The 23,667-nt window shown below is 50.0% G+C and overlaps 2 protein-coding genes across 9 annotated transcripts; one reads left to right on the top strand and one right to left on the bottom strand.

Annotated features, from left to right (window-relative positions):
- Nucleotides 1-501: 501 nt before the first annotated feature.
- LUC7L (LUC7 like) lies at nt 502-19,194 on the bottom strand. Of its 8 annotated transcripts, none has more exons than XM_040574932.1 (11): nt 19,059-19,194; nt 18,437-18,507; nt 17,231-17,325; nt 12,138-12,236; nt 11,334-11,444; nt 10,508-10,651; nt 9,900-10,076; nt 8,980-9,068; nt 4,494-4,523; nt 3,389-3,553; nt 502-863 (listed from the first exon to the last, which is right to left on the bottom strand). In XM_040574932.1, the coding sequence occupies exons 4-11, from the start codon at nt 12,231-12,233 to the stop codon at nt 722-724; spliced, it is 954 nt and encodes a 317-aa protein (XP_040430866.1). In that variant the 5' UTR covers nt 12,234-12,236; nt 17,231-17,325; nt 18,437-18,507; nt 19,059-19,194; the 3' UTR covers nt 502-721. The 8 variants fall into 8 exon arrangements, with proteins under 8 accessions (XP_040430866.1, XP_040430862.1, XP_040430861.1 ...); XM_040574928.1 differs by having other exon boundaries at nt 18,072-18,507; nt 19,059-19,105; XM_040574927.1 differs by lacking the exon at nt 19,059-19,194 and adding an exon at nt 18,642-18,836 and having other exon boundaries at nt 18,072-18,507.
- A 2,623-nt stretch (nt 19,195-21,817) lies between these two features.
- Nucleotides 21,818-23,402, top strand: PERCC1 (proline and glutamate rich with coiled coil 1). Its single transcript, XM_040574934.1, has one exon. It carries the CDS (start codon nt 22,493-22,495, stop codon nt 23,264-23,266), a length of 774 nt encoding a protein of 257 aa, XP_040430868.1. The 5' UTR covers nt 21,818-22,492; the 3' UTR covers nt 23,267-23,402.
- Nucleotides 23,403-23,667: the final 265 nt, after the last annotated feature.

The raw sequence follows: 23,667 nt of genomic DNA, 5'->3' as shown, positions 1-23,667 counted from the left end.
CACACGGCTTCGCCCCGGGGCGGCCATTTTCTGAGGGGAACGCACAGCGCAGAGCCGAGCAGGCGGCGCTGGCCTCCTCTGCGCACAGATCGGTCCGGGCTTTCCCTCTGAGCACGTCTGCACCCCCTGTCTGTAAAAGTTTTGGTCACCCTCACAAAATCAACAGCTGCTGACAGAGGGACACCGGGGCCAAGGGCCGTCTGCCTTAACTGGAGGAGTGAGGCAGCTCCCAAGTGCTGGAGACACAAAAATGAGGTGGCTGAACGCTGAAAGGAAAAAAAAAACAACCCTCTCAATTTAACACGTACAAGAAAAAGTTAATCAAATTAGGACCAGTGCTACTGATGAGCTCAAACTCCAACTGTGCAAAGGGTCAGGTAAAATCTTTTGAAAAGGGCCTAAGTATTACAAACATGACAGCAGCTCGGCTTTCCAACCACAGCACTATCTACCTGCCGCGCTCATTGCATCACAACAAACACAGGGTGTGAACCGCTGGCCTGAATTGAAAACGATCGGTCAGATTTATTTATTCCTACTAAAACAAAACCTGTTAAACAGTACGTAACTTTGTGTCTCTACAAACTCACAGCTATCTGCCAAACAATAAAAATTCAAAACTACAAAAGATGAGTTGTATTCAGTAAATATAAATGGGAAATTTAGGCTTTGTGTAGAATGTTTATCAGACTATTTACAGTGCAACACAGATCATTTGAGTTCAGATCTCGCCAGCTTCTCTCTCTTCTGATCTCTTGGAACGAGATTTGCCATTTGTGCTCTCGTGCCGCCTCTCAGAAGAGCTCTTCTCTTTTCTCTCTCTGTCTCGGGACTTCTCTCTTGAAGATCGATCTCTAGAAGATCTGAAGTACAAAGTAAACCATTGCTATAAGCTCCACAGCTGAAAGAATTTGAATAAAATATGCATAAAACAACAAAATCTTTCCTAACAGGGCTATGACATAACACAAGTTTCTTACAAAGATGTGCCCAGGTACTGTAATGTCAGGAGTAGTGTTGCCCAAAATAGAAACCCCAGTCCCTCTGCACACCTGAGTATTTCACATATAGCTTGCAGTGCCAAGTGTGTAGCACAGCCTCTGTTAGTCTCTCCTTACAGTAAGCCTTTCACAGCTGTTGCCACAGGGTCACTCTGAGGTGTTCCCTGTGTGCCTTGCTAGTTTACTAGGCTGTACTAAAGCACCAGCAATTTCTTCCTCATCTGTCATTCAGCACTGTTTGTGTCCTTTATAGAGTTTTCTTTTGGTTATGCTTTAAGCTAGCAGCCTTCTGCTCAACTGCTTTAAATACCAGCTGTATTCTTTGGATTCAAAGGCTTGCTCAGGCCTAGGCTTTTGTCACTCTGCATCTGACAAGCAGTCATCCCAAGCATCCTGAGTTCCAAGTCAGGATGATACTGATTTTCAATTTGGAACACACAACAGGCAAATCTTTTCACAGCCTGCTCAAATGATAGCTACAGATTTTCAGCAGTGCTTCATTGTGTCAGCCCACACAGAATTAAGCAGAGGCTTTCATACAAGCAACAATCTTAAAAGGCTCTTATCCTGTATGATTCATGCCAACTGTTAGAAATCTGCTTATCAACAATTAGGTGCTGGCCCTTAATTCTCTCTAGCAGCCTATACACCTGTGGAACCAGGCAGAGGCAGCCAGCAGATTGTACTCTAGGACTCAGTACACAGGTCCTTCTTTGCAGTCACAAGAAGAGGACCTGGCAGGTATCTTATAGGTTCCAGCTTTCCTTCATGTTGATTTTAAGGTCTGGAACTCTTGCACAATTACATTAAAACCTTACAGCCCTCTGTATCTTGAGCCACTTCATTTTCATTACTTTAAATTGTGTCATTTAACCGGAAGACAAGAGACAACATGAGTCTGTTTGATTAAATTAACTCTTCTCCTGTCCCCACAACAGGACATGTTGTCCATAGTTCTCTTACCCTCAGACCTCCAGATCCTGTGACAGGCTACTTCTTTGTAGAAGCAAGACTTCAGACCAACAGAAGCAGAATGTAGGTTTTGTTAACTCTGAGTAAAAACAGAAGCTACACTCTTTGCAGGGAATAGCACTTCCCTGTTTGTTCACTTTGCTTTGTTTTCTTGAACTGACACTGGTCTCTCCCCAGCTCAGTAATTTTGTGGAAGTATGTCAGCTAGCCAATCCTCCTACAATCTCAATGGGCTGATTGAATGTGTTCAAGGTTTTCGAAGTAATCCCTTACCTGCTCTTTAGTAATAGTTATTACAGGGTCTTCCTCACTTCCTAATTGTCCAAACTTCTTTTCTTTATTTTTCATGTTCAAGACAGATTTAAAAAAGGACTTTAGTATCTCAGCCATTGGAGAATCAACAGTATTTACACACACACACCCACACCCCCCACGTATTAACATACACTTTTTTCATACCATTATTCCCCTCCCCTTCGTCGGGTATTTTTAAAATGTGTTCTTTTACCCCTTAGCTACAGTGACACAAGACACACAACAGTAGGTTTGTTTCTCGAAGTGTACTTAAATGGAGGTGCCTAATCAGGTGAGACGCTCCTTAAGCACTCCCCTATTAACTAAGAGCATTAAAATAAAGGCTAGATTCTAACTTCAGCAAGCGCCTGGGGGTATACTTGCTCCTGGGTTTGGAAGGGCTGTAAGGAAACACATGGTTTCATTCCAGTTTTGCTAATACTCCTACGTACACACGCCTGCTTCAGCCTTCCTCCAGCACAGCGGATGTGTTGCTGAGTTTCAGAAGAGACTTAAAGCCCTTTCTCGGCCTATAGGGTTTCTCCTCAGTCACAGAATGGTATACTCCTCCTTCCAGCTGTTTTTATCCCTCACCCAATGGAGATTTTCAAAAATCTCTCAACTAGCCTTTTTGTTACCCTAATACAAGGCCTCCCCCAGTTCACAAATCATACTCTTCCCTTCCCCATGCCAGCACTGAGAGCAAGAAGCTGGGAAGCAGAAGGTACACACAGAAGTGTAATGTCAAAACTGCCTCTGCTACTTGGGTTTACATGCCTGGGGAGGCTGAGTGAGCACCAGCATGACTATGAGCTGCTGCTGCTTATGCAAGAAACCCAGCAATTTCTCAAGGCTCAGCACCGCAGTTCAGGGAATGACAGTTTTATCTCTTAGACTCCACTCTCAAGCTGGGACCTTGCTGCACAGGCACTGTGCCCACGTGAGGCCATCTACAGACTGCCACCGGGAAATACCGCTTTGGCCCAGGAGCTGGTACAGGGCACTTGCAGCTTCTAACTTGAGAAACCAGTCATACTCAGCTCACTCTGAGGATCAGAGGAGGCTCTCTGTGATGCCAGGAACTCCCCTTGCAGAGAAGCACTTGCGTGAGGAATACATACTTGTGTTTTGAACTCCTGTCTCTGGACCCCCGCCGGTGACCTCGGCTGTGGCTGCGGGAACGGCTCCGGTGGCGCCTGTGCCGGTCTCGGGACCTGGAGCGAGACTTCCGCCGTTCACGGGAAGCTGACCTCGAGCGCCTCCGCCTCCTATCCCGAGACCGTGATCTGAAGAGGACACAGACTGCCTCAGACTCCGGAGATGGGCCACTACATCCCATCCGTACACCTGCTCCCATCAGACATTCCAGAGCAACACCTACCCCGAGCATCAGCCCTCACCCCCTCAGCCACACCCTACCAATGCAGAAGGCAAATCACCCCCAGGGTGAACATACTCCTTCCTTCCTGGGCTCAGACGACCAACAAAACGCCAAAGGGTAAATTCGAGTTGATGCGGAGCTTATGAAAATCACTTGCACCACTAACATAAGCATGCGGTGATGCCTAGAGCACGGCCTACCAACTGTAATATTTTGCCTCACTCTGACTGAAGAAGGAGAAGGGAAGGCAAAATAAACCTCACGTGAAATTACTGTAACCTGTACGGCAGCCTGCCAGAAGGAGTCCCCCTTGTGAAAGTACTGCCCTTTCAAAACAGATTTGTTTCAATCTGCTCTAAAATCAAAATAAAGGATGCCAATGTATATGGGAACAGGAGAGATGATGACCTCCAGGTACATGATCACTTATGGAATGCTGTCATACCATTAAGGCAAGCTCTTCACAGAGACGTTGGGGCTTTCATCTTGATTTTTTTTTTTTTTTTACATCTGAAGTGTTATATATAATAGATACATTTCAGATACAAAAGCTATCAAAGGGTATTAGACATTTTTTGAAAAAGGTATTGAGTATGTTCTCAGACTGGTATTCTGGAGCACACAGCACCGTCTGTCCCGACTGCGCTAGCCAGCGGATGCTTTCTAGTCCAACGGGTGACATTGGGTTGCACGACACTGCAGAAGTGCCCAAGCAGTAGCTCCTATTTCTTTCAGGGAGCATAACAAAATGACTGTGGCACAGAATGAACTCCATTTATAAGACCCATGAAAAAACACAGTAACTAGATAAAACACAAATAGGCTTTTGGGAGAACTGCACTCACCTTCGACGATCTCTATTTCTTGATCCAGACCTAGAAAGGAGAGGAGAGTTAAGTGAGAGAAGGTACGGTGTAGTCAGTGGGTTTGTTCCCCATAAAACCCATCCACCCTGGTAGCTTTCCACAGGAGCAACAATAATATGACAATTAATATGTCATTTAAAAAAGCTTGCCATACAAGCCAGAAAACATTTTATTAGCTTCAACTGGGGGAGAAGGGGTGTCAGGGTATTGTCTAAAACTGAAGAACATTGCAGAAACACTAGTTCCTACAGGGTTTGTTTGTAGTTTCCCAACTCCGTGCAGAGCTTTCTGTCAGAACAGAGAAGATCTACAATCCAATCCCAGTCTCTCTTAATACACCACTACGATGCACCTTTCCAACTTCTAATTTGCTGGGTGTATTCAGCACACACTTTTTACCCTCTGCAGTCTAACATCAATGAGATGAACATTTTCATGTAAAAGAGCCACTCGCCAGTCAAAGGCGGGCCAGACACTTAATATTCTGATTTTGGTTCCTTTGAGGCAGTTGAGGTTTGAGTAAAGGAAAAGCACAGCGTTTTCTTACTCATCGTGAATATTTAACAAACATTAGATGGAAAATTGCAATTTTTTTCTGTTTCGGAAAGATGAGCTGGAAACAAAAAGAGGAAAAACACGGGAAGAATTATTACTGAAAAGTAACAGATACTGAAAATGCTTCATCCCATATTATAAAGCATCTTCAGAAGAGTCACCCAGGTCTCATTCTGTCTGCTTCAGAGTTCCTTCACGGAGCTCTCAGCTTAACTGTAAGCATTAGCTTCTGACAGTCTGTAAATAACATTACAGTTCTTTCAACTCCTGAAGCACCCTTGCTCAGCACCACTCAAAGAGCCGCTACGCCTGAAGGACAATGCCTTTCCTTTTTCTCCACGGCCACATTCGAAGCCAGCCTACCTCCAAACTTCACACAGACTGAACAGCCTCTTTCTGCTTTACTTGAAAAGCAGCCAGCCTCTGTTTAGTGACTTAGACTTGAGCTCTTAACTGCTCCCGCTGCATACAGACTCACAGGGGATGCTCCAGCTACACAGCCACAGAGCTGTTTGGCAGCGTACAGGAGACGCAGCTGAGTTACACACAGATACAATTAAAAAAAAGAGAAAGAGGGAGAAGCATCTACTTTATTAATACATTTTAAAACCATATCTGGATAAGACAATATTAAGAGAATCAATGTGCCCTGACTTTCCTTCACAATGAATAGGACTGTTCAGTCATGGTAGAAAGAAAAAACGAAAGTTTAGAAAGGACTTCAGGTAAAAGGAGCGTAAACCAGGTAGAGCTGAGCTTGGGAGTCAGGTGAATAAACCTTGCACTGAGGCCACGCATGACAAGACCAGATGAAGGCAAAGCTGATAAACCAGGAGAGCAAGGCAATAGCCACACACCTACTTTCTCACGTAACAGAACCTGACAGAGCCGCAGGACCTACTGGAGAGGCCTGGCAGGCAACTGTATTTTTTGATTGTTGTCGTTACTCCAAGTTCATAATGTTCTTTTCCTCCTGATCACTTTATTCTGAATCACTGGGGCACACATCCACACAAAGCTACTCCACATCCCCTGCAAAGCCTGGTTGCCCTTCTGTGGCTATGATCTGAGCAAGAGCACACACCAACTCCTGATAATCGCTCCATAATGCTAAGCTTTGGAAATTCAGGAAGCATCCAAAAAACGTGCACTTTCCTTACTAGCCTGAATCAGTATACATCAGGACACAGCAGATGAACGCTGCCCAGCAAAGTCAAAAGGTGTGCTTTATTACTTTTTCTGTCCTGCATCACAGAGGCTATGCACTGAGTTTCATAATCTGTGTTTTGCCTAACTTACTAAAAAGGAAATCCATTCAGCAACTCCAGTCTTGTTTGCTGGTGTACTCGGCAAGCAAACAGCGATGTCTGCACTTCCAAACATGCCAGCTCTCCAGAGAATTTCAGTCTTAAGGGATCACTGGGTAGCCAGCAGTCACCAGCAACACCAAACACAGGACAGAGGACTTCTCTGCATTCACCACTACGAGCAACAAAACCGTTCACTCATTCCTACGTGGAAAACAGTTTATTTGACAAATTAATAAAGTCTGTAAGAGTTAAGAGTTCTTCAAACCCATCCACAACCTTCCATAATGTGTCACAGTGCCTATAAGCCACCAAAGACTTCTCAAAGTCAAGTGGCATTCTTCCTCTTGCTGAATAAACCCCCTGAAGACGCTGCACATGAAGACGTGACAATAAAAGTCATGCAGGAAACATGTTTTCTGTGGTTCCTTACGGATGAAGTTCTGCTTAAGACAGGTAAGTCTCTTAAGTTGCTAGAAGTCACTGATCCGTTTTTGTCAGAAAAACACCCCTGTAAGCATGGCATTGCACAGCACCCAGAAGAGCAGGCACTTAGAAATCAAGAAATCTGGGCTCTAGTCCCAGTTGACATTAAGCGTCCCCTGGGAAAACTTTTTTCCTTCTTTGTGTCAAGCTCCCATTTTAGAGAGGAAAACAATTTGACCTCCCCTATACGTCACTCCTGGCTCCATCAAAACGTGCTTTTTTGGCCTCTGAACAGAGGAGCATAGAGGTGCCTCCACACAGAGCAAGGAGAAAGGCTGGCCACAGACTAACTGGTGCAAAATATGAAACAAGCAAGAAATCGGACGCCAGGCCAACTCATCGCAATTCTTAAAACTGTTATATTTATAGCATGAAATATTCAAAAACCCCTTATCAGACACATCCATACGAGAGCTACCTGTGCTGTGAACACAAGAGGCTCCTTAACTCCCAGGAACTGAGATTTTGGGAATATACATAGAACACACACATACCACAGAATGAAGAAAGCAGAGATGGGGGTTTGGGGAAATGCAGACCAAGTCAGAGATCCAGAGTGCTCTTCCTGAAGGCAACTGTCAGGTTGAACAAATTTCATGCAGAAACAAACTCCAGGAATGCAAGAGACTATGGAGACAGACACACTAAGTCCAGGTTAGAGTGGTCCTACTGTGAGCCAGAACAAGCCTACCACGAAGCAGCTGCATGGGAAGATGCTTCTTGTCTCACTTCCATCTTTGTCTCCAGAATACCAACATACATCAGTCCCATTCATCTAACTCTTGGGTTCAGCAGCCAATTCCACGTTCTGTAGCTCCCAAGTATAACCGCACTACTGACAACCTTGCACAGAAGCCAGAAAGCTGAGAGGCTCATCACAAAGTGCTGCAGTTCAGCAGAAAGCTGCAACATGAACTGGCACTTCCTATGACACCAGGCAATCCGCAGTGAGAGAACCCATATAAAATACTCTAATCAGGGAATGCATGACAATCTGGAGCTTACATCTTCACGATGCACCACAATTGCCAAGCCCCAGACCACAGAAAACCAAGGTCCTTCAGTTCTGGTACTTGTTTGCTAGCATTTCCAGAAATGTATATCCAGAGGCCAGCGCCACCTGAGAGCATACTGCGGTTATGTATCTCCCGTGCCTCAGAGACGGACACCTGAAACACACTCCTCAGTTGACACTGAGGGTCAAAAAGAACTCTCCACATGCAGCAAGGTGGGGTTTTTTTTTCAGATGCAAGACGTACAAGACTGCGAGGAGAAACATGAGGTAACTGACAAAAAGCTATGACAAGAACAGCGCTCCTACTCAGCCACTTCCTCTGCACGACCATCACCAATAAATAACCGCTCTCTTCATGCCAGGCTGTTTAATCGAGCTGTTTACACACACGGAAGAATTAGTTCTTCCAGTTCAGCTGGCAAGAGGCAGAAGAACTTGTCATGAGAATACCGACGTGGTAGCCACTCCCAGGCTCCAGGATTACTCGTGTATGAGCAGAAGGTGACACATACGGCCACAACCGCCACAAACAGCCACTCCTTGGGATCCTCTGAGCAGGACAGCCCAGGGATGTCCTGGAAAGCATTCTCCAAAGCTGTGCCAAAAGTTCCTCACTGTTACTGTAGAAAAGTTTCTGAGTAAGTCAGGCAGCCTGCCATCTGGCTCATGGATACTAGCTCCACTCTGCTGTCATCTCCTAGCCTAGAAGCGAGAAGGACTATCCAGAGAACTTTTGTATGATGAGACCCATTTGAGCAGATCTAGCACTCATTCTAAATTTTCCCACTCGGATGCACTACTTGAGGTCATTTCATCCAGCCTCCCAGCGACAGGGACTAGACCAATATAAGCCTGGGGCTTTGATCTGAGCTTTGATCTTTCAGATACACAGTGGAGGTTAAAATAATACACAATCACATTAACGTGGGGATTCTGTGCATTTGTTTTCATTTCAAACTGAATGCCAAGGTGCTCACACAGCATCCAGAGCATGTACAACAGTTGATCAAGCAGCACATGCTGCTTTCCTGCAATACTCAGATACAAGAAATAAGCTTATTTCAGTAACTGTTTTATGAAACCGGCTTTGACTTTCACCTACCGTCTGCCCATTCTCTCCTCTCGTTCTCTCTCTTCTCTCCGTCTCAAACGATCCTGGTTTCTCTTCTCTTGCTTTTCTGCCACTGTTTTCTAGAAAAAAAGTTTACACCATATTTCAGCCATACGGTAACAGGATAGGGATCTGCAGGGAGACTGCTCATGTAGTGAGACAGGGAACTGTTTCACTCTATTTTATGTGCTAGTCCAGATCTCCATAAAGGTTCTCATTTTCCTTACAACTGCACTAACCCGCATCAGCACAAGAAATGCCACTCACAAATCTGCTGTGCTTGCGCTCTAAGTGACGAGCCCATAGGCTTTGAGGCAAGGTCTGTCTCACCACAATTATACATAACAGAAGAGTGCCCTGTTCTCGTGCCATGATCAATCAAGGCACGGACCTCACTGTTCTGCCGAATGAGTATGGCACAGGAATCACAGCTCTTACTCCAGCAGGCTAAAGGTTCCTGCTTGCAAGCAAGGCTAGTACCACGTAGCCATTACAAGCCTTTCCAGAAAGCTTCTAATCGGCACTTCAGCTACCGCAGACCTCCTTCCTTAACAGCACTAAACGGAACTCCAGTTAACGCATTTCATTAAGAGGTCCCAAAGTGCTCTTCGATAGTCAGAATACTCAGTGACAAATTTCAGCCAAACTAATGAGAAAGACCATTAGTACAGCCACGTGTAGTTAAGGAAGAAATTACAGCAGTGGTCTAGTTTGACTAATTCTAAGGGTACAACATTAGTTACACAGAACAGAATGCACGATGAGGCTAGGCAAACCTCCATTTGAAATTTCCAGGATTCAGAAATGAGAAATTTCTGGGCTTATACAAGCACTCTGAAAAGAATTCTATATGAACTTGATGTAGATGTTTAATATCCTCAGAACTGCAAGAAGGTTTAAGACAGGATTACCCGCAGCTGATCCAACTTCTCACGAATCTGAATGAAACCCAAGTGTAATTTGCCTCCAAAGTGGTCAGCAAGACGCCGGTCATTGTCATGGAGACCAAGATACGCTGAACAGACTTCACACACACGCAGCTTCTGCTGTTGGAAGCTGGATGCAGGCATTGAATTTCGGTATTCTTCCTGAAGGAAGGCAAAAAAACAGGCAAACGTCAAGGAGCCCTTACACAACCTCAACCCTCCAGGGTAACCCCTGCAAAAAACAGCACTGCTGCTTTCAAGGATCATAAAAGCACCCTCAATATAAAGGAGGTGCCATACAAAACACTTGGCGAGCACAGCTAACCTGCTGGTCTATCCCTGCAAGTAACTACGGACCAAATCTTTCAGAGGAAGAACTAACCCCCCCCCCCAAGTCATCTCTCTTCACCAGATAAAAGTTTCTAAAGAACTTTTGTTTGTCTATCACACTACACCGCCAACTACTTGCCAGCACATTGCTCAAATTGAAAGAGGAGGTGCTGGCAAAATAGGAAAAGAGGCAGGAACTGCCCAGCTGTTTGTCACGCAGCCTAGCTCAACCAGCTATTACAATTCCCAGAACGCCACCATACCTCTGCCTCTTTCTTTTTTGCTCGGACTTTTTCCACTTCCATCAGGATCTTTTGAGACTCATCAACATTTCCTTCAGCTCCCAGCTGTTCAGCTTTAGCTAGGAGTTTTCCAATGTCTTCATTCAGTTCGTGTACTTTCTCTGCCTAAAGAAAATAAGGATTTTTTTTTTTGATAAGACAAAAACCTTGCCAAAGATTGCAGGACAACTTTTTCTTTAAAACAGAACACCTGTTTAACATAAATAAGCCATTGCTGGAAGATCATCATCAATCTCCCAAAGTCAAAGGAACCCCAACAAAAAGATGTTGGTAGGCTAAGTACAGGCAACACAGTTCTAGACAGGTAGTAAAGGAAGTAACCATAGGTGGACAGGACATGATCAGTTCTGCTGCAAACAGTGGCACATTCCTGACTTATTGGACAGGAGAGAATCCACAAAACCAGCTTTGGAAATGTGTTTTGTACTGGCCCGGTGAAAGAAGTTCCCAATGAGGAAATTACACGAGCATTTGCTACATGAAAAGACAACAAATCACGGGATAGATTTACTATTCTAAGCTGTTACACAAACACTGAATAGGGGACAGGAAACCTATATACTTTATAGACGTGCTAAAGCAACATCTTTTAGAGTTCATATTTTACCCTACTACAGCCCTCTGAACCAGACACAAGAACAGCCAGAGCAGCATTTGAGGATGATGGCTGGAATCCACCAAGTCTTTGTGGAGCACAGCTTCCCAGTATCAATGGTGTCAGGAGACAGCAGAGCACCAGTGCTCTTGCACAGCCTTTCAGAACAAAGGTTTAATGAGAGGATGATACCTTTGCAGACACTTCAGCACTGATCTCTTCCTGTGTCTCAGCCAGGCGTTTCTTAGCCAGTTCTGTTCTCCTATCGCACTCTGCGATGAAGGATTCCAGGTGATCCATAGCCTGCACGTTCAGAAAGAGAATTGTGAACCAAGATGCTCTCCATTTGTCAGACCTACATTTGACAGCCAACAGCTAGCTGGTGCAATCTCCATACAGTGCACAAACAACTTCAAGAACAGATGCCTTGAGAAAAAAAAGTACATAAAGCTTTGCAGAAAGACAAAGGGAAAAAAAACCCTGCCCTAATGTCTGTCATCTGTCTGGAACCTGACACGGTTCCTTTACTCTGACATGTAACAGAATTCACAAATAACCGCTGCTTTGTACTGCACCTTCCATTACATGAACAACAGGTGCAAAGATAAAAAGCACTGCATGCAATCGGAAGATGACTGTTCTTCCACTTGACTCGTACCGTCAGAGAAAGCTAAATCCAGCCAGAAGTGAAATCACAGAGCAGCAGGCTTTTACCATTAATTCTTCTTCTGGGACAGGCCATTAGGTTACAGTGACCTGGTACAGAGCAGCAGGTGTGCGATGCAAGGAATACCGTAAGAGCCTCCCAGCTCGCTGGACTAATGGGGTTGCAAGGCTCATAATTACGTTTACAATTTAAAGTCGGCACCAAGCTGACATTTGGGAAGGGGCTGCACGTTCTTGCCAGACACTATGTCAAATAATAGGGTTAGCTGAAATACCCACTGAGTTCTATTGTTCAACCAAATAACTTCAAAAACCATCCTCCATACTTACATCCAGCTCAAAAAACAGGTCTCTCTCTTTACTTGCAATCTCATAGTCTGCCCTCAATGCCAAGTCATGGATCTTTGTACACTCTCCCAGGTCCATTCGCTGTTGAAAAGAAAAAGGAAAAGCAATGTGAGAACCCCCCCATTATGGCAACAAGCAGCAAATGCTTAACTCTTGACAGGTGCACAATATCAAAATAAAGTCCCTTTAGGAAGAAGAGCTTCCTCTTAAACTGTCCTAACAGAAGCAGCCAGGAAAACCACATGCTTGCTAGAACCACTCTTCTAGGAGTTCCCAGGACAACGTTAAAGCACCCCAAATATTTTAAGTCCAGTCCTACTCCTGCTGTAGGTCACAGCAGTCTTACAAATTGCTGGGAGGGAGCTGGGAGGGCACAGCATGCTGCAGCAGGAACTTCTTCAACAGCCACCAACTCCAAACATCTCGTGCTTTGCAGCTACAGAACAGCAAAACACAAAGCTCTGGACCCTAAGTTCAAAGCTCACATCTGCATCAGAAAGAACATCAGTAACGTAATGAAACACACCAAGGCACAGAACACAGACGGAATGCTCTGTCAAGAACAAACGCTCTAGGAGGAAATTCTTCACTCAGAGGACGGTGGGGCGCTGGCACAGGTTGCCCAGCGAGGTTGTGGATGCCTCATCCCTGGAGGTGTTCAAGACCAGGTTGGACGAGGCCCTGGGCAACCTGATTTAGTGGCTCGAATCCCTGCCTATGGCAGGGGGTTGGAACTGGATGAGCTTTAAGGTTCCTTCCAACCCGAGCCATCCTGTGATTCTATGATTCTAAGAACAAAGGGACGTAAGGTAAAAAGTGGAACGGCCACTAGAAAAGCAGAACTCCGTGCTCAGCTACAGCAGACTAGTAATTCTACAGCTAACCCTTCCCACATGCAGCTGCAAATTTAAAACCCACCAGCTCAACAAAGCTAATTCCTACGCATAAGGCATGGGAATTAAGGAGCACCTCCTTTTCCAGAAAGCCCTGACTTGAATGCTGCTCTTCACCTCTACTGCAGTTAATGCTACTTTAATTTGTTGGGTTTCCCCAATCTGGTAGCTAACAGCCAAATAACTGAATCTAATTATGCATTCAGAACATGGAAATCGCATTTCTATGTTATCAATATGTAACAGAGAACATTCATCTTATTCTTAAAATAGAAAAAAATATGACATTTCTGAAAGCCAAAATAATAAAAGGCCTAAGCGTGAGCCACAGCGCGCTGTACAAATGGCAGGGTACAGGTCACCTCATGAAGGAACACCCTGACCAGTCACATCCTTTTCTCTCTCCCAGTCACCACCAGTCCCAAGGAGCCCAAACCTAAACACGGCAACGCTGAAGTCAGAATTGCAGAAAAAGCTAAATACAGCTGGACTGGGACCAATGCAGAATCCCAGCAAAACACCACAAACTAAAGCAGGGGGTACCAGGGATATGTACGTGGAGCAATGCATTCAACCAGCAGCAGTGGAAGCGTTGAGAATTAAACAAGGTAACCAAAGCAAGCTCCTCCAGGTAATGGTTGGGGTTTCAGCAGTCACCTGTGCTAATAACTTTTTTAAAACAAAGAAAACAATTCAAAATGACTTGCCACTATTTAGTCTTCCTCGCTTTGCTCAGATTTACCAGAAACAGGAGACTACAGATAGCAGGCTACAGACACTTTACCCAGGAAGAGCCTTGTTGAGCTTTCTAACAGTGGAAACGTAATGCTTACAAAAAACAATTGTTCTGGTACTTTCAGAGCTTAACGATTTTCATCCTCAGGCAAGCCTTTTCAAGGAATGCTGAAGAGCTACTGTAATTTTGCCACAAAATCTTCCCACAACATTAGAGCATGACATGACTTAAATCTTTTAGTTGTATGGTCATTCTACTGAAATCCCTTTCCAATAGAGGGAGAAAGAGCAATCCTCCTTGGGATTGTCACAGATCACAAGTATTCTTACCTAAATTCTTGCAAGCTGAGCCACAGGCCCATTTCAGAGAAAGAGCTCCAACCCAAAGCTTCAGAAGAGCCAACGTGTCCTTTATTCCTCTCACTCTGTTAAAAGGCAACAAATCTCTCCAACTCACCCTCTAGGGGAGAATTCACTGGCTTCATCGGCATACAAACTCCAGGTCTTCCTCCAGATCCTTTGAGATATCTAGGTGCACGGAGATTCTCACGCGTATTGCTCACTTCAGGTAAAATCACCTGACCTTCTGTTTCAAAGAATCCCCTTGTCTCATCGGGGAGGCCTGTCATCAAACACTCATCCTTTCCAGCAGCGTTCACGACTTGCTCCAACCAATACCCGTGGCTGGTTGGTGATACAGGTTCTTGAGACAGTAAAGCCTGAGTAAAGACCTAACTCCCCAAACACACACTGACCTAATGAATTTAGGTGTCACTGACCATCCGTCCTGCTCATGTTCGCTGCACAACCCACGTACATCCTGAGGTATCTCTTATGAGCATCACCAGTGAACTGGTAACTCACCAGGGTCTGTTTCCATAAGGAATGTTCTTCAAAACTAGTCACAGGTCTGGAGTTTTGCCCAATTGTAAAAAGGAAAGCACAGACCCCATGAAACAACTCTGCAACCTACAGGTTTCACCTCTCTTATCTCCCACTGAGGGACACGGAACTTCCCTGAATGCAATTTCCAAGTAGTGTTCTCCCTGGACAGCTTTCAGACTCATCTGTCCACTCATCAGTGGAATGAGAAACTCAGGATTACCAGATGACACCATCCCCATATGTGCTGTGGGGGCTCTTATGGCCAGGCACACCTGCCCACCTAAACTAAGCAAACATCAACGTGCCTCCTCCAGCTTTCGGAACAGCCCAGAGCCTTACTGAAAGCCTGGACTCCTTCCTCCTACTCTGCACCTGAAGGTCAGCGAGAGGTCCTTCATCACATTTCACTCAGCATTGCTACTGACCAGATTCAGTTCCCTGCTCAACTCCAACCAGCTTCCCATCCTTGGAAATATCTCTACCTGAACGATGCAGCAGGAACAATGCCTTCGGGGAAAAGATGCGTCACAACCGTTACCAGAAGGCTCGGAGCATCTGTTGGAAGTTTCCAAAAAGATACGAGGTCCTGACATTTGCATTAACACACACCCAGAGAGAGATGCTACTCCATGCAGTTAATGCTGATCCACCCACACATCTCTTCCATTAACAGAGCACCGTAAGATGCTCGTAAACCTGACTGGGTTCATGAGGAAAGCCTGCACAGCTGTGTTACGTTTCATTCTGTGCTGGCAGGGCTGACAGCTGAAGTGTCGATCCCATTCCAGACATCACATGTTCTTTCAACGGTGACCTGTGGCACCAATACGTTTTCTTGCCCTCAAGAACCTGCTGTCAGCAGTGCAGAGAGCTCCACAGCCACTTCAAGGCCACCACAAGACCATCTGAGTGATCCACAAGATCACTTACACAGAAGCAGTCTTCCTTCTTGCTCCTGGGTGAGATTTCTGATTGTTCCACAGCAAGAGAAAAGAGACAACTCACTGCACACATGTAACAACAGAAGCAAAAGACTTTTTGATGTGCTGCTATACCCAGGAGATTCACGACGCACCTGAACACCTTACACTTCCTCTGTGCTTTGAAACTGCCTCCAACAGTCGTGAACATCATCACTTCATCTGAGCCCTTCGGCTCACCACCTACCTTCTTCCTGGAAACACGTCACAAGAGGTGCAAGGCAGCATCTTCAAAAAGCTGTTGAAAAAATACATCCTAACCCACCGTGACTTGCACAAAGGATGGAAATGGGCAGAAGGTGATTTAAGCAGCTCTACAATTCTGAAGCAAAGTGAGGTGATATGGAGGCTGATGGAGCTGGAAAACACATCTGAGCTTCAAATTTCCGCCCTGCGTCCCTTACAATGGTTCAAAAACACAAAAATTTGTACTCAGCTCTTCCATTCCAGGCTTACTTTGCAGCAACAGCCACTTAAAAGCTGAAGTTTGCGTGCTCAGAGCCAGGGCAGCCGTTGCTAAAGCTCTTTCTGCTAGCGCTACCGTAGTTTTGCCATCACAGTGTTACAATCCGAGGCAGAACTACCTGCCTGCCCTTCCCTTTGTTGGTAACCCACTGTGTCAAACCCAGCTCTCCAAGTAACAGAAGAAAGGGCTATAAATATTGACTGCATTTAAAAAAAAAAAAGTGTAAGTGGATGGACAACATGAAATGCCAGAGTAGTTAGTGCCAAACAGCGAGGATAAAGATGGATTTCCAATATCCATATCCATCTCCATCCTGCAATCATGTAATACAGCAATTACAGAAGACACGCACTGTTTTCTTCTGAAAGTCAGACTGCATCTTCCGTCTGGCACCTAACTGGACACTTACTCCACAAGATCTCTCTGTTACCACATCACTTTTTGCTCACACAGAGAGCATTTGAGCTAAATCTTTGAAAATTCGTCAGCTGCATCCCCAGAGGGCAACAGCTAAGGAAGCTGTCTCAACTGTTTTAAACCAGTCAGGCGGAGTGACGCACCGCTCACACCAACCAAGTCTAAAGACTAAGCTGGCCTGAGCTGTAACCTGCCACTAGCATGACAACTCGTAATGATGAAAAAAGCTGAAGTTCCATCCAGGAAACATCATGTGGCTTAAAAGAGGAGACTGAAAAGCTCAAGGATTGAGGACTATTGCAGCTCGTGAGAAAAATCCAGCTAACCTGAAGCGGCAATGGTGAACTACAGCACCCAGGACAATGTGCTGGCGCAACCAGGCTACGATCCTGTGCCCTCCCCAGGAGTTTTATGCCCTAACCATCACAAGCTGTTAAAATAGAAGTAACCTTGCAACTTCACGTGAGATTGCAAGAGAAAAAGCGTTTCAAGCAAATTGTGAGAACTCCTGACTTCAGTGGTTCCAAACACAGGTCACAGAAACCGAAGATAAAATCGCGACTGTTCCTAGGGCAGGGGAAGCCTGATGTTTCCTGGGCTGCATCTCCTACAAGTTACCTATGACGGCACAGAGGAGCCCAGAAGAATTGTACCAACCTCTGCCTTACCGGAATTCCTTATTACAGAGAAGATACTTACTGTTCCTGCCAGGATGTCGTGAGGACAGCAATCCAGAAGGTGGCTCTTGCAGACGCGATCGTCTGTAAACTTCACCCTTTGTCTGGTTTCATCTCCTGAAATTCATTTGTGGTTTTAAATAAGGAGACATTAGAATACTGATAAGGTAACAAAGTCGTTGGTATGATCATTTCACCTCAATATGCAGATTAAAACAGTTGGTGTTCCTGCTCCCCCAAATTACTTGAAAACGCTTATAGGGTAGCAGGATATTCTGGAAAACTTATAATTGGCAAAAAAATAGTATTTTAGCATTTATTCATCCAGTACACCGTGTTAAACACAGTGTTGGCGAGCCAAGTAACGTCCAAAGCCTGTCATCCGTATAAAGAGACAGCACAGCCAGAAGAGAAAAAAGGAGACAGGCAGTCTGGCTCATAGCCAACGCTTTCCTTTTTTTCACCACCCCCCGCCTTTTTTCTTTTTCTTTTTTTTTTTTACACTGTGATGAAGGGGCAGGAGATACTGAAACCCATGCTATCGGAGGGTCGCGAATCATGAAACAGGGCTGTGCTGGACAGTTTGTATAGGCAACTGCTATTTGCTAATCTGATAATTAAGACAGCAGTCCATTTGGTCTCAAAACCAAGTATGCAGCGTGTTTTCCAAGGCCGTGCAAAGATGAATCTTGTGGGTCTTGGCCTGGAACGTGAAACCTTCTTCCCACCCGCCTCCCGCCCTCAGAAGACATTTTACACTCAGGAGCCACTTAAACAAGACAATATCAGAAAAGCAAAAAAGGAAAAAGAAAAAGGAAACAAAGTTAGTCAATACACACTGCGAGCTCCAACATATACTATACCCATCTGCATTCTTCAAGACCTCAGCTGCAGAATTTTATGCCCACTGTTGAAAAGTTTTAAAGGAAAAGCTTTCTTGCCCACACCTGCAGTAAGGAAGTCAGGGGAACGATACATAAAAGTAAAGGCAAAGTGGTAATGGTATGTGACAATTTTAAAGCTAGGCTGTGTATATGACACAGGTATGTGTAACACTACCGTATGAATATAGTTTAGGATTTGCAAGCATCCAGGAATAATGTTGTGTCTACTCAAAATGGTTTTGTTTTTTTTTTTTCTTTCTAAGCTACACTTTTAAAGTTACTCGTGAAAAAAAGCAAACACTTTTTCTTTGTTATAACAGCTTTAAAAATTGGTTGTGACTCACGGCTCGATGAACATGAGGCTTTTCTGCAACTCCCTTGCAGATTGATGTAGGCAGGCAAAGATACACTGAACCTTTATAAATAAAATAGAGGGGCCACAATTGTTCAGTTTGTATGAAATAAAAGTATGGGAAGCAATTCAACAGCAACTCAACACACAGAGAGAGAAGGCGCACTTATTCACTTAGGAAGCGAAGTGCAAAGTACCTCACAGCCCTGCTAACGTGCCCAACGAATTTACGCGTTCGGCAGGCAAGGAGACACCGGCTGCAGCAGGGCCGCGTTTCCAACAGGCCGCAACGTTCTTGGAGCAGCGCCACGGGGCCGGCTCCTCCGGGCGCACCTACCTACCGCCTCCGGGCGCACCGCCGCGCCCCGCCACGGCGCTCCCCGCGCGAGGCCGCGAGCGCGAAGCCCCCGGCGGGCGGCAGCGGGGCGCGGGGCCGGCCCCCGCCGGGCCCTCTCCCTAGGGGCAGGCCCCGGGGCGCGGCCCGGGCCCGCTCCGCCCCGCTCCGGGCTCGGGCCCGGGCTCGGCCGGGCGCGGACGGCGCCGCGGGCCCGCAGCGGGGGCAGCGCCGGGCCGGGCCGCGGCGTCTCCTGCAGGCCCCGCCCGCCCCCACTCACCGTCCCGGGCCGTGCCCATCAGCTGGTCCAGCAGGGCCCGCATCTGCGCCTGGGCCGACATGGCGGCGGGGCCGGGCCGGGCCGCGGGGCGCGGCGGGCGGGCGGCTCCGGCCTGGGCGGCGGCGGCGGCGGCTCCGGCCTGGGCTCCGGCCTCGGAGGCGGACGGCGGCGGCGGCGGGCGCTGGGCGGAAGCGGCCCCTCCCGGCGCCGCGCGGCCTGACGGGACTTGTAGTCAGGGGGACTCGTAGTCGGGGCGGGACTTGTAGTCCGCAGGGGCGGGGAGGCGGGGACGGCGGGGCGGGGACGGCACCCGCGGCCGGGCCGGGCCGGGCCGGGCCGGGCCAAGCCCTGCTGGGCCGTACGAGCCGCGCCGGGCCGTGCCGAGCCGTACCGAGCCGCGTCAGGCTCTGTAGCAGGCCGGGCCGCGCCGCGCTGAGCCGTGCCAAGCCCTGCCAGGCCAGGCCATGACAAACCGTCCTGGGATGTGCCATGCCAAACTGTTCCAGGCCATCCCCTACCAAACTGTTCCAGGCCATGCCGTACGGAACTGTTACAGGCTATCCCGTGCCAAACTGCTCCAGGCTATCCCGTACCACACTGTTCCAGGCTATCCCATACCAAACCATCCTGGGCTGTGCCAAGCCGTGCCAGGCCGCGCCAGGCAGGCAGCGGTGGCAGCGGGTGACGTCAGGCAGCAGATCGAAGGTGCCCGGGGCTTATCAGCTCCCGCTGGCCCTGTTTGCCCAGCGGTGCCCGGGTGGAATGGCTGCTGGTCCCCCCGGGGCTGCCAGCGTGAGCGTTTGGAGAGGGGACAGGAGCGCTGCGGGGCCCGGCTGGTGACGGTGGCAGTGCCACAGCTCAGTCCCTGCAAGGTGCCCCAGGGCTGTCGGCCCCAGGGAAGGGGCACCTGGGGCTGCAGACAGTGGGGGACCGGTGGGTGACAGCCGTGCCCAGGGTGGCACTGTCCTCAGCAGCGGTGCTGTGCCGTGCAAGGGGCTGGGGGGCCCGTCTCAGTGCTGGGGGACAGCTCAGCCCCAGGGGACAGGGACAGCTCTGTGGGAGCAGACTGGGAGCCACCATCAGCCCCACGAACAGAGGGCAGGACAGTTCTGGAGGAGGGGCTGGCTGTCCCCAAAGCCAAAGTGCATCTGCAACCCCGCTGAGATCCCCCAGCAAGGGCTGCAGCAGGGTGCTGGGGGGCTGGGCTCTGTGTCAGGCTGCCAGCCATCCCCTGTGTATCCTCCAGCTGTCACACGTGGGTTGTTCTGTGTCCCCTGACCATCCTGTGTCCCCACCCAACCTGCACCCCCAGCCACCCAGGTTCCCCATCTGTCCTTTGTCCCATGGCCATCCTTTGTCCCAGAGCTGTCCCCCGTCCCCTGACTGTGCTCTGTGTCCCCCCAGATGGCCACACCAGAGCACGTCCTAGTGCCAGAACAGAAATGGCACAGCTGGGCCACAGCCACCTCAAGCTGCTCTGTTGTCACCAGCTGGTCCTCTATCATGCTCACAGCCTGCACGGACCAACGCAGCCACGCAGGAGGCATGGGGCATCCCAGCACCCTGTCTGCGGTGACAGTGCTGCCATCCTGGGTGCTGTCCCTGCCCGGGGGCTGCCCCAGCTGCTTCCCACAAGCACGTCCCCATCTCTGCATCCAGCACTGACTGACAAGGGCCACCCGCCTTGGGGCACCCAGCCCCACCACTCCACCCCAAAGTGCCTCTCCCGCCAGCCATGCCGCTGGGGCCGTGTCCTGCCACCTCAAAATATTCAAAAACCCACCCTGGGACTCATAACTGAGCCCCACAACCGCCTTGGGGTCTGCAGGGGAGCACAAGGTTGGAGATAGGGGGCCCGGAGCTGTGCGGGGGGCTGAGCAGCACCCAGCACCGCGGGACCCCTGCAAAGGCTCCAGCCAGGAGGTTTGGCCCGCCACAGCCGCAGTGCCTGTTTGCACAGGCATTGCTCGATAAGCAGTGTGTTCTTCAGAAGATCCCTACTCCAGGAGTCAAAATAGCATGAAATTTAATTTTACGCCTATTTGACAAAGCTTGATTTCGCCTCCAATCAGCAGAGAGATAAGAGCCCTCGGTACAAGTGTGCAGGCAGTTTGGCAGCTGGGGCTGCCGATTTAATAGGTGAATCTACAGGAACAACACTTGAAAATCCCCTGGCTAGTGAACCATTAAGGTGAGCCCTGCCTTCCGTCCCCACGTCCCTCCCCGCGCCGCTCTCCCGTTGCTGGGTGCTAAAGCAAACCCCAGCTCTGTTTACCGAGTCTACTATTACAATACAGCTACCAAATATTTGCCAGCCGTCAGCTCGCTGCTCCGCTATAAATACTTCAGGCCCAGGTGGAGGGACAGCGAGGGGGAGCGGCGCAGGAGCCTATGCATGGCCGGGCAGCAGCACCAAGGTGAGTGCCGAGCTGAGCTGAGGCACCGGAGGAGCCGTGGCCCCGGGCGATGCCCTCCTGCACCGGGGCATTTCTCCAGCCACGGGTGGCACCGGGGCAGGCTGGCTCTGGCAGCGTGGCTGCCCCACTGCCACTCCCCACAGCCCAGAGGCGAGCGTCCCTGCTGCGCTGTGCGGCGCCCCGGGAGCTGAGCCCCGACGCTGCCTGCCCGCTGGCCCCACGGAGGGGACTGGAGGCCCCATGGAGGGGACAGCGTGCAGAGGGATGCACAGGGACAGCAGTGATGCTGTCCCAGGCTTGGCCGGCTTGGCCAGGCGGCATCGGGATTTGTCCCCAGAGGCACTGCTGCCCCGAGAGCCTTTTGGAGCTGGGTGATGGCACTCCCACGCATGTGGCTGAGAATGCCCCACAGCGAGCCAGGGCTGGGGACCCCAGGGAACAGATCTCTGAATACAGAGGGGTCCTCGTGCGGCTCAGCAAGACCCAGCTGCGGTCAGAGACAGCCAGGGCAGTGCGGGGAGGTTTGCCCTGTCACAGGGAATCCCGTAGGACCATTGCATAGGGAAGGGGCTCAGCATCCCAGGTGTGCAACCCATGGTGGCAGGGTGCTGTTCCCAGGGCCTCATCCACCTCCACACTGCCCTGGGGCGACAGGGAACATCCTGCTGCCTCACACCTTTGGGGGGGGGGGGGGCGGGCGGATGTAAACCCTGCTCTGCAGCTTGGGGGGATGTCTGTGCTTCCCCACATCCTATGGATCAGCGGTGACAACCCTGCTGCCATGCATCCCAGGGCTCAGGGGGATGTTTTCAGTTGCCCCATCCCATAGATCGGCAGCCCCGCTGCCCCACGCTGGCCGTGGCACCGCACCACGCAGCACCCCCCTGCTGCCACCTCAGGGCCGAGCGCTGCTGTGGGGCACCAGGACGCGGAGACCCCGGGGTGCGTGCCGCCCTCACCCCGCCGTCCCTGCCCCGCAGGGTGAGTCCAGGCCCCGGGCTGCCCCTGCGCGCTGACATGGCCACGGGTGTCATCCGGCCCCTGGCCGGGCTGCGGCTGCCCTCGCCCTTCCCACACGGCCTGCTGCTGCCCACACGCCCCGAACCCGACTTCCCCGACCTCTCTGAGGAGGAGGAGGAAGAAGATGACGAAGAGGAGGAAGAGGAAGATGAAGAGGAGGCAGCAGAGGACAGCACCAGCTGCAGCGGGCTGGAGCTGGCCGGCCCAAACGCTGCTGAGACCACCCTGCGGCTCCTCCGGTTTTCGGAGCTCATCAGCTGTGACATCCAGCGGTACTTTGGGCGGCGGGGCCAGGAGGAGCCCGCCGGCGGCCGCGGCACACCCGAGGACTGCAGCTCGCCCCGGTGCGCCGCCCGCGAGCCAGGCGCCGCCAACCTGCCGTGTGCAGCACGGGGCAGCCAGCCCCAGCCCGAGGCAGTGATGGCACGGGGCGGCCCCGGGGCCACGCACAGGCTGGGGCCGCTGGCCGAGCTCTTTGAGTACGGCGTGCACCGGTGCCTGCCACCCCGGGGGGCCGGTGGCAAGACGCAGCGGCTGGAGAGGAAATACGGCCACATCACCCCCATGCACAGGAGGAAGCTGCCACCTTCCTTCTGGAGGGAGCCAGGCCCCGGCCCTGCCGGCCTCCTCCACGCCGGCACCCCCGACTTCAGCGACCTCCTGGCCAACTGGACGGTGGAGCCGGGGCCGGAGCTGCCGGGCGCTGGGCGGGAGCTGCTTCCTGAGCCGGGCCGCCTGGGGCTGGATGCTGAGCCCTTTGTCGGGCTCTGACCCCACCACGGCCCGGGGGCCCTGGCCCTGCCACTTGCCACCCAGTTAATGATCAAACCGCAGCCCCGGTGCCAGCGCTGGGGCAGCTGGAGCCACTGGGTTGGAGCTGGCGATGGGACGAGTGAATAAACGACTCCTGCTAGGCACGAGTGCGCACGGTGTCCTTCGCCATCCGCCGCTGCAACAGGGGCATCCCTGCCTCTGGTGACAAAGGGCTCTGCAGCCCTCCAGGAGCAGGAGGAGGGAAGCGCGGTGGCTGGAGGAGCCAACAGCCCATGTTTGCTCTGCGGGCCCAACTCAGTGGATCCCATCCCCTTATCTCAGCTGCGCTGGGGCAAAGGGCAGCACAGGGCCTCATAAAGTGCCCGGCTGCCATCCAGGGAACCCGATGCCTGCCCAGG

This window comes from Cygnus olor, chromosome 15 (assembly GCF_009769625.2).
Source record: "Cygnus olor isolate bCygOlo1 chromosome 15, bCygOlo1.pri.v2, whole genome shotgun sequence".
Taxonomy (NCBI): domain Eukaryota; kingdom Metazoa; phylum Chordata; class Aves; order Anseriformes; family Anatidae; genus Cygnus; species Cygnus olor.
Note: the sequence above shows the minus strand (reverse complement) of the source record. Positions and strands in the feature narration are given on the sequence as shown.